Raw genomic sequence first — 12,708 nt, 5'->3', positions numbered from 1 at the left:
TAAGGAAATAAGGGGACATAAAAGAGAAGATAGTGGAAATTTTGTGCCATTGCTTTACTTTTTACCTTTAAGAGATGGAATCATTGGGTATCCTTCCTTATCCAATAAGATCTGCTCCATAGAACAGCCTAGGCAGAAGATTGTTCATTGTTATTGCAAATGCAATTGCCACATTACAACCTAGCGTGATATACCGTTGATTGCATAATCAGACAAAGGTGTGTGTGTGTGTGTGTATATTTTGCATACAACGGGGTATATTTACTAAGATGCTGTAAAATTGCTGTGGCACTGGGCAGGTGGTGCATGACATACAGGATTTGCCGGTACTTACTGCAAATATGTAGCCAACAATAAGGAATTAGGGCAACACCTAGGTAAGGCACAAGTTGCTAGTGTAATGCACCGTACCTAACGTAAGTTGCACTAATTGTCTCCCGCTACTAAACCTAGCCTCCTGTCCATTGCCTGGTCTTCTGCTACTAAACCCAGCCTGCTGACCATTGCCTGGTCTTCTGCTACTAAACCCAGCCTACTGACCATTGCCTGGTCTTCTGCTACTAAACCCAGCCTGCTGACCATTGCCTGGTCTCCTGTTACTTAGTCCAGCCTGCTGACCAATAACTGGTCTTCTGCTACTAAACCTAGCCTCCTGTCCATTGCCTGGTCTTCTGCTACTAAACCCAGCCTACTGACCATTGCCTGGTCTCCTGCTACTAAGCCCAGCTTGCTGACCATTGCCTTGTCTCCTGCTATTAAGTCCAGACGTGTACAGTTAACAATGGTGCAGAGTGAAAATTGTCGCACCGTTCCGCCGATAAATATATCATAAAATGCTATTTACTGTTTTCATGTAAATACATTAAAATGGTAAGTAACGTTTTATGATATATGTATGGCGGAATGGAGTGCCATTGAAAAATGCGGGGGGGGGGGGGGGGGGCTAGTGTTAGGCAGCGGGGGTCGGGGGGGGGGGGGGGAGGCAGCAGGACATTAGGCAGCGGGGAGGGGGGGGAGGGAGTAGGATTAGGGGAGGATGTGTGTACAGGCATACATCAACTTGTCCCAGAGATCACTCCTTCACTTCTTCTGTTAGTTTGCAGGAGTCCTGCATCCAGCCAATCACCATGCGGGGACTGAAGCTGCATGGTGATTGGCTGGATGCAGGACTACAGCAAATTAACTTTTTTAAACTGTTCCGGCCCAGCCTGCTGACCATTGCCTGGTCTCCTGCTACTAAACCCAGCCTACTGACCATTGCCTCATCTCCTGCTACTAAGCCCAGCCTGCTGACCATTGCTGGCCTCCTGCTACTAAGCCCAGCTTGATAACCATTGCCTCATCTCCTGCTACTAAACTCAGCCTGCTGACCATTGCCTGGTCTCCCACTACTAACCCCAGCCTGCTGACCATCATCTGGTTGCCTGCTACTAAACCTAGCCCGTTGACCACTGCCTCCTGTTACTAAACCCAGACCACTGCCTGATCTGTTGCTGAACCCAGTCTACTGACCATTGCTTGATCTCCTGTTGCTGAAACAAGCCTGCTGACTATTGCCTGGTCTCCCATTGCTGAACACAGCCTGCTGACCATTAATTGGTCTCCTGTTACTGAACCCAGTCTACTGACCATTGCCTGATCTGTTGCTGAACCCAGGGCCAGATTTAGGCCTAGGCCGCTTAGGCCATGGCCTAGGGCACCACAAGTGGAAGGGCACCAAAGCAGCAGGCTAAACTGGTGCAGCATTTGCAAGCTTGCAAATGCTGCAATGCAGGGAGATCAGGTGAGTGCCTGACCGCAGTACTCTGCTGCTAACCGCCTGTGCAGCTGCCACCTTGCTCTCTGAGCACGTTTGCATTGTGGCCGGCGGCTATGGACTTGGGCAACATTGGAGACGGAAAGGAAAAGGAAGCTTCTGCACTGGAGACGATTGAAGAATTGTCTGACACTGATGGCTGCTGCTGTGTGAAGGCGAGCTGTCTACCTTTACTGAAGAGGGTGGGGAAAGGAGGGATTAAGGGAGTCATCAGGCTACCTATACTGGAGGGAAGGGGGAGGGGTCATCTCGCTACCTATACCAAAGGGGGGCGGCTGCTGACAGTGGCCAAAGAGTACAAATCCGGCCCTGGCTGAACCCAACCTGCTGCTGATCATTCTTCTGCCTGGTCTCAAGGTGCATGTTGTGGTTCCTTAAAAATACAGCACCATTCAAGGACAGCTGTAAATGGATTCCATGTAGCCGAAACACTAATTACCCCACCTGAGCATAGGTAAGGTTACCTGCAAAACATGCACTGTTGGGGAGTCATGAGGACAGGTTTGAGAAACACTGGCAAAGAGCGTTGTGGCATATAAAGTTCATTGGTTATTGATCTGTACCTCCTTGGCTGAGTTCACCCAGTAGGGAGAGAAGGTTGGGATGGGCATCATCCTCATTCTGCAGAATGTAAAGACTTTCCCAGAATTGTATCAGATCATCTCTTCCACGTTCCATTATCTCATCTAAGAGGACTCCAGCGAAACAACCACCTTGTTTTTTTATGTCCATAAAGTACTAGATTACAAACACAAATTAGAATGGTCAATGTGGATTCTGTTAAATAGCTTCTATGTGAACTTATTGAAGAGTATCAAATCATGATCTTACAGCGAGTAATGAGGCATGGGCCATAGAGGGTTAACTCCCCAGTGTCACTGCCTTTTGCTACTGCGCTCTCCTTCATTTTCCTTCTTGTGTCGGGAACGCAGTGACATAAGGCGATAACATAGGCAAGTTAACCCTCTCAGCCCAGAGGCGTAGCTAAGGTTTTCAGTGCCCAGGGACAAAGACAGTTTATGCGCCCCCCTCTGGACAGTCCTGAGCAAAAATTGGGCATAAGGTGGGGGTGATAAAAATTACACCCTACAGAAAGAAAACACAAAGACAACAGGAGCCCAAATAGTGCAGTACGTCACAGTAATGGAAAATGTGTGAGAAATAAGCGGATGGATTATGCTCACAAAGGTGGGTTGCAGAAGGGCAACCAACCGCTAGAAGCAGGTGGAGATGTATAACCCCGACTCCACTCGGGTGACCAGATGAAGCTGGTCGCACTCTTAGTGAAAAAAAAAACAACAAACCTCAGGTGACCTATAGTTGGTCAGGGCCTGAGCCCACTGATGAAGTTGTATCCGCTTTTGTCCACTTTTCAGCATCCGTAACATCGATGTTTAACTGAAAAGCAGACACAACTGTATCAGTGGGTTCAGGCCCTCAGGGAAGGATGATCCCCTCCAGAAGGAGGGTAAAAACACAACATATATGGAAAGAAGCGCCTAGGAGTGATAAAATACATTAAAAACAAGGCAAATGAAAAAGGATGAGGTGGCTTACCTCAATGAAGACAAATAAATGTATTGAAGGAATTTTTATTGCACTGACAACGCATTTCGTTAGGTGCACACCCACTTCCGCAGGCCAAATAGCAGTGCCTATAATAATCAAACAAGGCAGTTAATGCCACAGCACTGACAGCATATCAAAAACAATCCATAATTACACCTATAACAAATACTACATACAAAATTATATAACTCAGTTTCATCAATCAACAACAATTATCAGCATTAAACCAATTTTATGCATACATAATTTCAATTTTGTATGCATAAAATTGTTTTAATGCTGATAATTGTTGTTGATTGATGAAACTTAGTTATATAATTTTGTATGTAGTATTTGTTATAGGTGTAATTATGGATTGTTTTTGATATGCTGTCAGTGCTGTGGCATTAAAGGACTTACGAGCCCAAAAACTTTAAAAAAGTGAAGTACCTTAATCACGGTTAAATGCACGGAGGACGCCATCCGCGCCCTCCGTGCAGTCCCGCCAGGTCCCCGCAGTGTAATAGCCCCCCGATCCACGCACAGTAGCGTGGATCGTTGGGGGAGGCCCTAGAGCTGCGCAGCCGCACTCACGTGTATGCGGACTGAGCAGCCGCGGCCAGCTCCGGCGGCCATATTAGGAGAGGATAGAGAGCCCGACCCCGTCTGTGGGGTCGGGAGCAGCACGGGGGGCTATTACACTGCGGGGACCCGGCGGAACTGCACGGAGGGCGCGGATGGCGTCCTCCGTGCATTTAAACGTGATTAAGGTACTTCACTTAGCTCGTAAGTCCTTTAAGCGCCTTGTTTAATTATTATAGGCACTGCAATTTGGCCTGAGGAAGTGGGTATGCACCAAACGAGATGCGTTGCCAGTGCTATAAAAATTCATTCAATATGTGAATTTGTCTTCATTGTGGTAAACCACCTCATCCTTTTTCATTTTAATTGTTTTTGGCATATTTTATCACTCCTTGGTGTCTCTTTCCATATATCTTTTGAAAAATTTGGCATGGCTACGCGTCAAAATATTGGTGTCATTATTGGTGGAGCAACATATGCAAATGTTGTTTAGATAGTAAAATATGTCCCCTTTCTCCCATTTAGATAGCCAAATGTGCCCCCTTCCCCCATTCAGCTGGCCAAATGTACACCCCTTTAGATGGCCAGATGTGCCCCCCTTTAGAAAGCCAGATATGTAGACTCGCCGGTTTCAACATTCTGGGATGATGAGGTCATCTTCCCTCTGCAGCCAACCCAGCGTCTTCTCCTTGGTAACAGCTGTGTCTCTTGTCCCATGATATCACTGTTACCAAAGAGAGGACACTGAGCACGCTGCAGAGGGGAGGTGACCTCATTGTTGGAATGTTGGAAACGGTGAGTCTTCTGCTTTTATTAATGTTCCTGCACTCCTTGGCAGGGGGAAGGAGAGAGATAAGCTTGGGCACTTCAGGTAGCCAGCAAGCCACCTCTCACACGTGGGGGTGCAGCCGCTGCGCTGCGCGTGCTCACAGTGCTGCACCCAGGGACATATGTCAGACCTTGCCCCCCCATAGCTACGCCTCTGTCTCAGCCATGGTCTGTACCCCAGTACACGTCGTCACGAAACTGCTCTCATTAACCCTAGAGTAGAGAGTTACATTGAGCTGGTACTAATTCCAGCTTGCATATAAAATTAATTTAATCAAAACTGTATGCAGCTTGGTATTGGCCCAGCCAAAAAAACTTCCTGATTATTCTGATTAGCTCAATTCTAAGCAGCATTTCATTTGCATTCAAGACAGAATTATTTGCATCCCATTGACCATCTCAATTTGCAGAGGGTCAGCAAGTGAACTGTCTCCCACCTAACACATTCTAAATGCAAAATGTTCAAGTTTTACAAGTGTACCTTAAATTACTATGCAGGAATTCATAGACTGAACTTTTTCTCCAGTCATATATTTTTATATTCTTAGTTCGCATATTTTCAGATAAAGTTATGGCTCATTTTATTAATCTATCCCAAACTCTGAGCACAGTAGAAGGTAGATATTCTGCAACTGGACAGGGTTCAGAGGAGGGCCACTAAGGAGTACATGGGTCTTAATTACACCAAGAGTCTCATTTTTATTTTCAGTTATAGAGCAGTTTTTCTATAACATATATACACTCTGTATTTTAAGTGATGAAACAGAACAGAGCTAATGACCCTTTGAACTTCCTGGCAGTAAAACCTTAAAAAAACAAAAACAGTGAGAGACGGGTTGCAGAAAACAGCACTGTAGCCGACCCCTGCTTAGCTGTACTACACATACAATTCATTATCTCATAAGTTTATTTTCACTTCACATTCTCTGTAAGAAGGTAAAATCATAAGGGTATATGGTCACCTCATATATTATGTTAATACCTATTGAATATTAAAAATCACACGTTAATCTGTGAGTGCTATGATATACCTCACTTAATATGCACAAGCACATTTGTCACATGCTTTATCCCAATTTATTTTATAAAACAAAAGTACAGATTTTTACCGTATATCAGATGGAGGAACCTTTGCCTAAAATAACTACAGGTAGTCCCCAGTTAACGAACGAGATAAGGACTGTAGGTTCGTTCTTAACCTGAATCTGTTCTTAAGTCGGAACATTGTGCCATCTCTGTCCCCTGTACCTCCTCTGTGCCCCCCCTGTGCCTCCAGTGTCTCCCTCTGTGTCACAGAGGGAGACACTGGAGGCACTTGTGTACCTACTTACACAAGTTTAAAAGTCATTTTTTCTTAGAATTTTTTAAAATCGATTTTCTCAAAAACTACAAGTCCAATTTGAGTTGACTTGTTCCCATGGAAACACAGAATCCAGGCCGTTCGTATCGGCAGGTCGTTCGTAAGTCGGGCGTTCGTAAGTCGGGGACTACCTGTATATCCAAAAATCCACTCTCTATTTTAATAGGTTTTTTTTTTTGTTAAATTAATCTATTGTTTGTTTGATTACTTCTGGTTGTTGGAGTTTTTATACAGTAATAACTCATAATACTGTACATGCCTCATTTTATCTGACTTTTATTCTCACTTTGGGCCAACATTATTTCTTTTCTTGTAGCAAACTGTTCCATGTTTTTTTGCCTTCCTCTGCATCAACTACTTTTTTTTCTCTTCTTTTGACCAAGAGACAGATCTCATCGAGAGATCTGTGGCTGTCCATACAACGCAGGCCGTTTCCCAATCAATAAATCTCTTGGGAATCGACCTTTGAGATGCTGCATCTGCCACCTCGTTGCATCCGTCGCTGTCCTCCCCAGGGCCGGCGCTGCCATAGAGGCAAAGAGGGCAATTGCCCCTAGGCCCTGACCTCTACTGGGGCCTCTGCACCGCTGATCCTGTTATATGCTTCCTTTTCCCCCACTCGCACTGCTCCCTGGGGCCCTGCAAGTATAATAGCAGCCACAATTACCTGTCAGTCCCGGCGGGTGAGTGGGTGGGCAGCGGCTGCACTTTGAGACATGCTGTGTCCTTCCTTCTCTATGACTTGGTGCGTCATGTGTAAACACGCGCCGGGTCATAGAGTGGGAGAAAGACAGCGTGTCTCCGAGTGCAACCGCTGCCCACTCGCTCACCCACTGGGACTGACAGGTAATTATGGCTGCTATTATACTTGCAGGGCCCCAGGGAGCAGAGGGGTAATGGTGGGGGAGGGGTCTGCGTAGGGGGGCCCCAATGCCACATTTTGTCTCAGGGCCACAGGGCCCCTTAAACCAGCCCTAGCCCCCCAAATGTTATATGTGCCCCTCCCCCCCATGCCTTTGCATTAACATTTCTTACCTGTCTGGCCGCCGCAGTACAGCTGTTTTTCTTTGCGCATAGCACGTGGCGGCAGCCATGTGGGACGAGAATGAGGAAGAAGGAGCAGGTAACAGATTTTAATGCATCTGCATCGGGAGGCACATATAATATTTGTGGGGAGCAGCAGCTGGGGGTTCTGTTGCGTTCCTTGTGATATTGCGCCCACGCTGTGCACCCAATCGACCATGTCACTCTGAGATTTCCCAGCTTGTTTTATCAGTATATTCAACCAAGTTTAGATCAAACTGGCATGCTTGTTATTGCACCAAGTTTCATCTGATTTGATAATAATTATCGTATCGGATGGTCGATAGCCCACAAAATTGATAGATATATGAGAAATTAGAATCACATCTATATATATAATAGAGTAAGTGCCTCAACCTTCAAACAAGAAGAAGAAGTACTTTGCATGAGAAAATTTATGCGTGCTCAAACACCAAGTTTAAGGCCTCTTTTTCACGGACTTTTGAGCTGTGTGCTCAGCAAGCAGTTAACAGGCAGCAGTGAGCAGATACCAGGCAGCAGTGAGCAGATACCAGGCAGCAACAAGCAGTTACCAGGCAGCAGCAAGCAGTTACCAGGCAGCAGTGAGCAGATACCAGGCAGCAGCAAGCAGTTACCAGGCAGCATTGAGCAGTTAACAGGCAGCATTGAGCAGTTACCAGGCAGCAGTGAGCAGTTACCAGGCAGCAGTGAGCAGATACCAGGCAGCAACAAGCAGTTACCAGGCAGCAGCAAGCAGTTACCAGGCAGCAGTGAGCAGATACCAGGCAGCAACAAGCAGTTACCAGGAAGCAGCAAGCAGTTACCAGGCAGCAGCAAGCAGTTACTAGGCAGCAGCAAGCAGTTACCAGGCAGCAGCAAGCAGTTACCAGGCAGCAGTGAGCAGTTGTGAGAGTTTGAGAGGCATTTCACTGCCTATCAACAGTCCATGGAAAAGAGGCCTTACCCTAGCAAGTCTGACATTGCAAATCTGGCCTAATTGGCTATTCATGAGGCAATGCTCATGCAAATACATGCACAAACCAATACCACAAAGCAGTCACCCTGCTACATGCTACATTAGCACTATCCGACTTAGGGCTGGTGCAGATCCGCAAAATGCTAGCAGATTTTTAAACGCTTTTTTTTATTTTTATGAGGCGTTTTGCTAGCGTTTTGCGGATTGCTGCTGCGGTTTTCAGTATAGTAGATTTCATATATTGTTACAGTAAAGCTGTTACTGAACAGCTTCTGTAACAAAAACGCCTGCAAAACCGCTCTGAACAGGCGTTTTTCAGAGCGGTTTGCGTTTTTCCTATACTTAACATTGAGGCAGAAACGCATCCGAAATCCAAAAAATGCCTCACCCAGGCATTTTCCGTTTCTGCAAAACGCCTCCTGCTCCGGTGTGCACCACCCCATTGAGTTACATTGACCAAGCGGATCCGCAGCCGCAAGCGGATCTGAAAACGCCCAAAAAGCCGCTCGGTGTGCACCAGCCCTGAGTGCACACCAGAGCGGTTCGGCAGCGTTTTGCGATCCGCTTGCGGCTGCGGATACGCTTGGGTAATGTATTTCAATGGGCTGGTGCACACCGGAGCAGAAGGCGTTTTGCTGAAACGCATACTCCCGAGGTGAGGCATTTTTTGGATTGCGGAGGCGTTTCTGCCTCCAATGTAAAGTATAGGAAAAACGCAAACCGCTCTGAAAAACGGCAGTTCAGAGCGGTTTTGCAGGCGTTTTTGTTACAGAAGCTGTTCAGTAACAGCTTTACTGTAACAATATATGAAATCTACTACACCAAAAACGCTTTACAAAACCGCAAAATGCTAGGTGAAATGCTACAGAAAAATAAGAAAAAGCGTTTCAAAATCTGCTAGCATTTTGCGGATCTGCTAGCAGTTTTTGGTGTGCTCCAGGCCTCCAGGAGCGCCACGGGGAGGATTCCCAATGCCCCCTTTTTATACAACTGGGGACCGCAGGGTCCCAGGCTCTCTCACTGCCTGGAAACCACGTCGGCACCCCGGAGGGGGAGGCTGGGTGGCGCGGACGACCCCCCAAGTGTGGCCAGCGCCGGGGAGAGCCGTCTGCACCCACCTCCCAATATTAAAAACAGGCACTTACCTTAACGTCCATTGCGTTCTGCTACATGCGCATTAATTTGGGGGCACCACATGAGAAAGGAGAGAAGCATGGGTCACCCCGAGCTTTAGAGCTCAGGGCTGGCTCACATACAGCACTCCAGAGGGGGGTGGGGGGGTGGGGAGGACAGGCGCACTCACTCCAGGGTTCACACCACCGGAGCAAGCCATCCACCACCTGCCTCCAAAGGATACAAACTGCACAAAATGCTTTCCATGAGAAAATTAATGTGCATGTAGCAGAACCCAATGGACGTTAAGGTAAGTGGCTGTTTTTAATATTAGGAGGTGGGTGCGGACGGCTCTCCCCAGCGCTGGCCACGCTTGGGGGGGGGGGGACGGCTGCGCCACCCAGCCTCCCACTCCGGGGTGCCGCTGTGGTTCCCAGGCAGCGAGAGAGCACTTTCCGGTATTGGTTTTTTGACCCTGCATAGTTTGGTATGCGAAAGCAAATACATATTTGCATGAGCATTGCCTCATGAATAGCCAATTAGGCCAGATTTGGAAAGTCAGACTTGCTAGGGTTAAACTTAGTGTTTAAGCACGCAAAATTTTTCTCATGGAAAGCATTTTTTGCAGTTGTATCCTTTGGAGGCAGGTGGTGGATGGCTTGCTCTGGTGGTGTGAGCCCTGGAGTGAGTTGTCTGCGCCTGTCCTCCCCCCACCCCGGAGTGTTGTATGTGAGCCAGCCCTGAGCTCTAAAGCTCGGGGTGACCCATGCTTCACTCCTTTCTCATGTGGTGCCCCCAAGTTAATGTGCATGTTGCAGAACGCAGTGGACGTTAAGGTAAGTGCCTGTTTTTAATATTGGGAGGTGGGTGCGGAGGGCTCTCCCGGCGCTGACCACACTTGGCAGCTGCGCCACCCAGCCTCCCCCTCCAGGGTGCCGCTGTGGTTCCCAGGCAGTGAGAGAGACTGGGACCCCGCAGTCCCCCGGTTGTATGGGGGCATTCGGAATCCTCCCCGTGGCGCTCCTGGATAGTGCTAATGTAGCATGAACTAATTCCCGCAGGGCGATCGCTTTGCGGTATTGGTTTTTGGACCCTGCATAGTTTGGCATGCGAAAGCAAATGCATATTTGCATGAGCATTGCCTCATGAATAGCCAATTAGGCCGGATTTGCAAAGCCAGACTTGCTAGGGTTAAACTTGGTGTTTGAGCACGCATACATTTTCTCATGGAAAGCCTACTTCTTCTTGCTTCAAGGTTGAGGCACGTACTCTATTAGATAGATAGATGCGGCGTATGCTACGACGCGGGTTGGATAGTAACATTCTATAAGGTTACCTCTACATCCAGAGTTATCCATTTATTTAGATGAATAAGTAATTTCTGAATTTCTACAGTCTCCATAAGGTAGATAAGATCATCCTGGAAATAATCTGATATTTTCCGCAGTTCCGGATCATCATATTCCAACAGCTGCTGGCGAAAATGTTGGATGTCCCCTGAGGAAAGAAACACATACTGTATTTATCATAAACAATGCATTTTTTGGTTTTGCTTAAGTTTTCCATTATCTGTAAACTAGCTGATGACTCGGTGTTGCCCGGGTATATATTTGGCTGGTGTTGGCTCCTCCCACTTTTTCTAACCCCAACACACAAACACTAAATGATTGTGAGCTTTGGCATCAATAATTTGTATATGCTCATAGAAATTAAATAAATCAGATTGGCGGTTTGTGACTCCGCCCCTCTCCAGCATTTGAACCCCAGTCACCCAATGACCAACTATAGCAGGTTTGAGGCATCTACTATTAACAGTGTAAAAATGGCAGCAATATTCCCCTTGAAAATCAACAGGTGAATTTTGATTGGCTCTTATAGGCTCCACCCACATAACTGAATATTAATCTCAGTCACCCAGTGACCATTTGGGCAAAGTTTGAGAACCCTGCCATTAACAGTGTAAGAAGGCCTGCAGTTTATATTTTCCCATTGAAATTTGTTTTTGGCTCGCCCACTTTTTGTAACCTGGACACACAGTCACTCAGTGTCCAAGTGTGTGAGCTTTTGGGTTCTTGGCATCAATAAAAACAAAATCTGATTGTCTGTTTGTGGCTCTGCCCCCTTTTCTGAATTTGAACCCCAGTGACCCAATGACCAACTGTACCAGGTTCGAGGCTTGTGCTATTAACAGTGAAAGAATGGCAGCAATTTTAATATACCCCTTGACAATCAACAGGTGAATATTGCTTGGCTTTTTTAGGCTCCACCCATTTTTCTGAATATTAATTCAAGTCACCCAGTAACAAACTGTGCAAAGTTTGAGAACCCTGCAATTAACAAAAGTCTAAGAATGGCTGTAGTTTTCCCAGAGAAATCTGTTTTTAACTGTTTTTGTAACTTTGACACGCAGTAACTCAATGACCAAGTTTGTAAGCTTTTGGGTTCCTGGCATCAAAATTGTGTGAATTGAAGCAGTTTATCCAGCAAAGAAATCTGATTGGCTGTTTGTGTATCCGCCCCTTTAGTGAATTTGAACCCCAGTCACTTAATGACCGACTGTACCAGGTTTAAAGGCCTCTGCCATTAACAGTGTAAGAATGGCAGCAGTTTCAGTATTCCCCTTGAAAATCAAATGGCTGAATTTTGAATGGCTCTTGTAGATTCCACCTACTTTTGTGAATATTAATCCCAGTCACCCAGTGACCAACTGTATCAAGTTTGAGAACCCTGCCATTAACAGTGTACAGGGCCGGCGCTACCATTAAGGCAAAGGAGGCAGCTGCCCCGGACCCCAGAGCTTGTAGGGGCCCCCAGTGGCTACAAGAGGAAAAAAAAATTTCAAATCGGCCTTATAGTTTTTGAGAAAATCGATTTTAAAGTTTCAAAGGAAAAAAAAATACACATTTAAAAACCTGCCGACTTTAATGGTTAATAGCAAATCCACCTTAAATGCTAGAAACCCTAAATTTGCAGGATATGTTAAGGAGATCATTAGGAATAAGAGGAAAAAACAATTTTTCAAAAAGACCTTATAGTTTTTGAGAAAATCGATTTTAAAGTTTCGAAGGAAAAAAGTATACTTTTAAATGCGGTAAATGTCACTTTTAGTAGCAAACCTAACGGTAGTGTAATTTTACATGCATCAAACGAAAGCGCAATAAATTTCCTGACGGGGTTTCAAGGGGGTCTATACGCAGCCGCAGCGCTTTGGCCAGGGATCACTATACAGCCGCAATATGGCATTTTTTCCTATTTTCCCAATTTTTTTTATGTTCAGAGTGTGGGAATTTAAAAAAAAAAAAAAAAAAAAAAAAAAAAATTATGTGGGGTCCCCCCTCCTGAAACTTTTTAACCCCTTGTCCCCCATGCAGGCTGGGATAGCCAGAATGTGGAGCTCCGACTGATTGGGACTTCACACCCTGACTATACCAGCTGCAAAAA

General features: G+C 46.1%; 1 protein-coding gene across 2 annotated transcripts in view; it reads right to left on the bottom strand.

Annotated features, from left to right (window-relative positions):
• Positions 1–12,708, bottom strand: part of LOC137531496 (NACHT, LRR and PYD domains-containing protein 12-like) — a 69,948-nt gene that overhangs the window by 27,264 nt on the left and 29,976 nt on the right. For both annotated transcript variants that reach the window (XM_068251411.1, XM_068251412.1), the window contains 3 exons: positions 10,604–10,764; positions 2,380–2,554; positions 66–128 (listed from right to left, as the gene is read on the bottom strand). In XM_068251411.1, the coding sequence (XP_068107512.1) occupies positions 66–128; positions 2,380–2,554; positions 10,604–10,764 (399 nt within the window). The remainder of the gene's footprint in view (positions 1–65; positions 129–2,379; positions 2,555–10,603; positions 10,765–12,708) is intronic.

Source organism: Hyperolius riggenbachi, chromosome 9, assembly GCF_040937935.1.
Source record: "Hyperolius riggenbachi isolate aHypRig1 chromosome 9, aHypRig1.pri, whole genome shotgun sequence".
NCBI classification, from domain to species: Eukaryota; Metazoa; Chordata; class Amphibia; order Anura; family Hyperoliidae; genus Hyperolius; species Hyperolius riggenbachi.
This window is presented reverse-complemented; position numbering and strand designations above follow the sequence as displayed.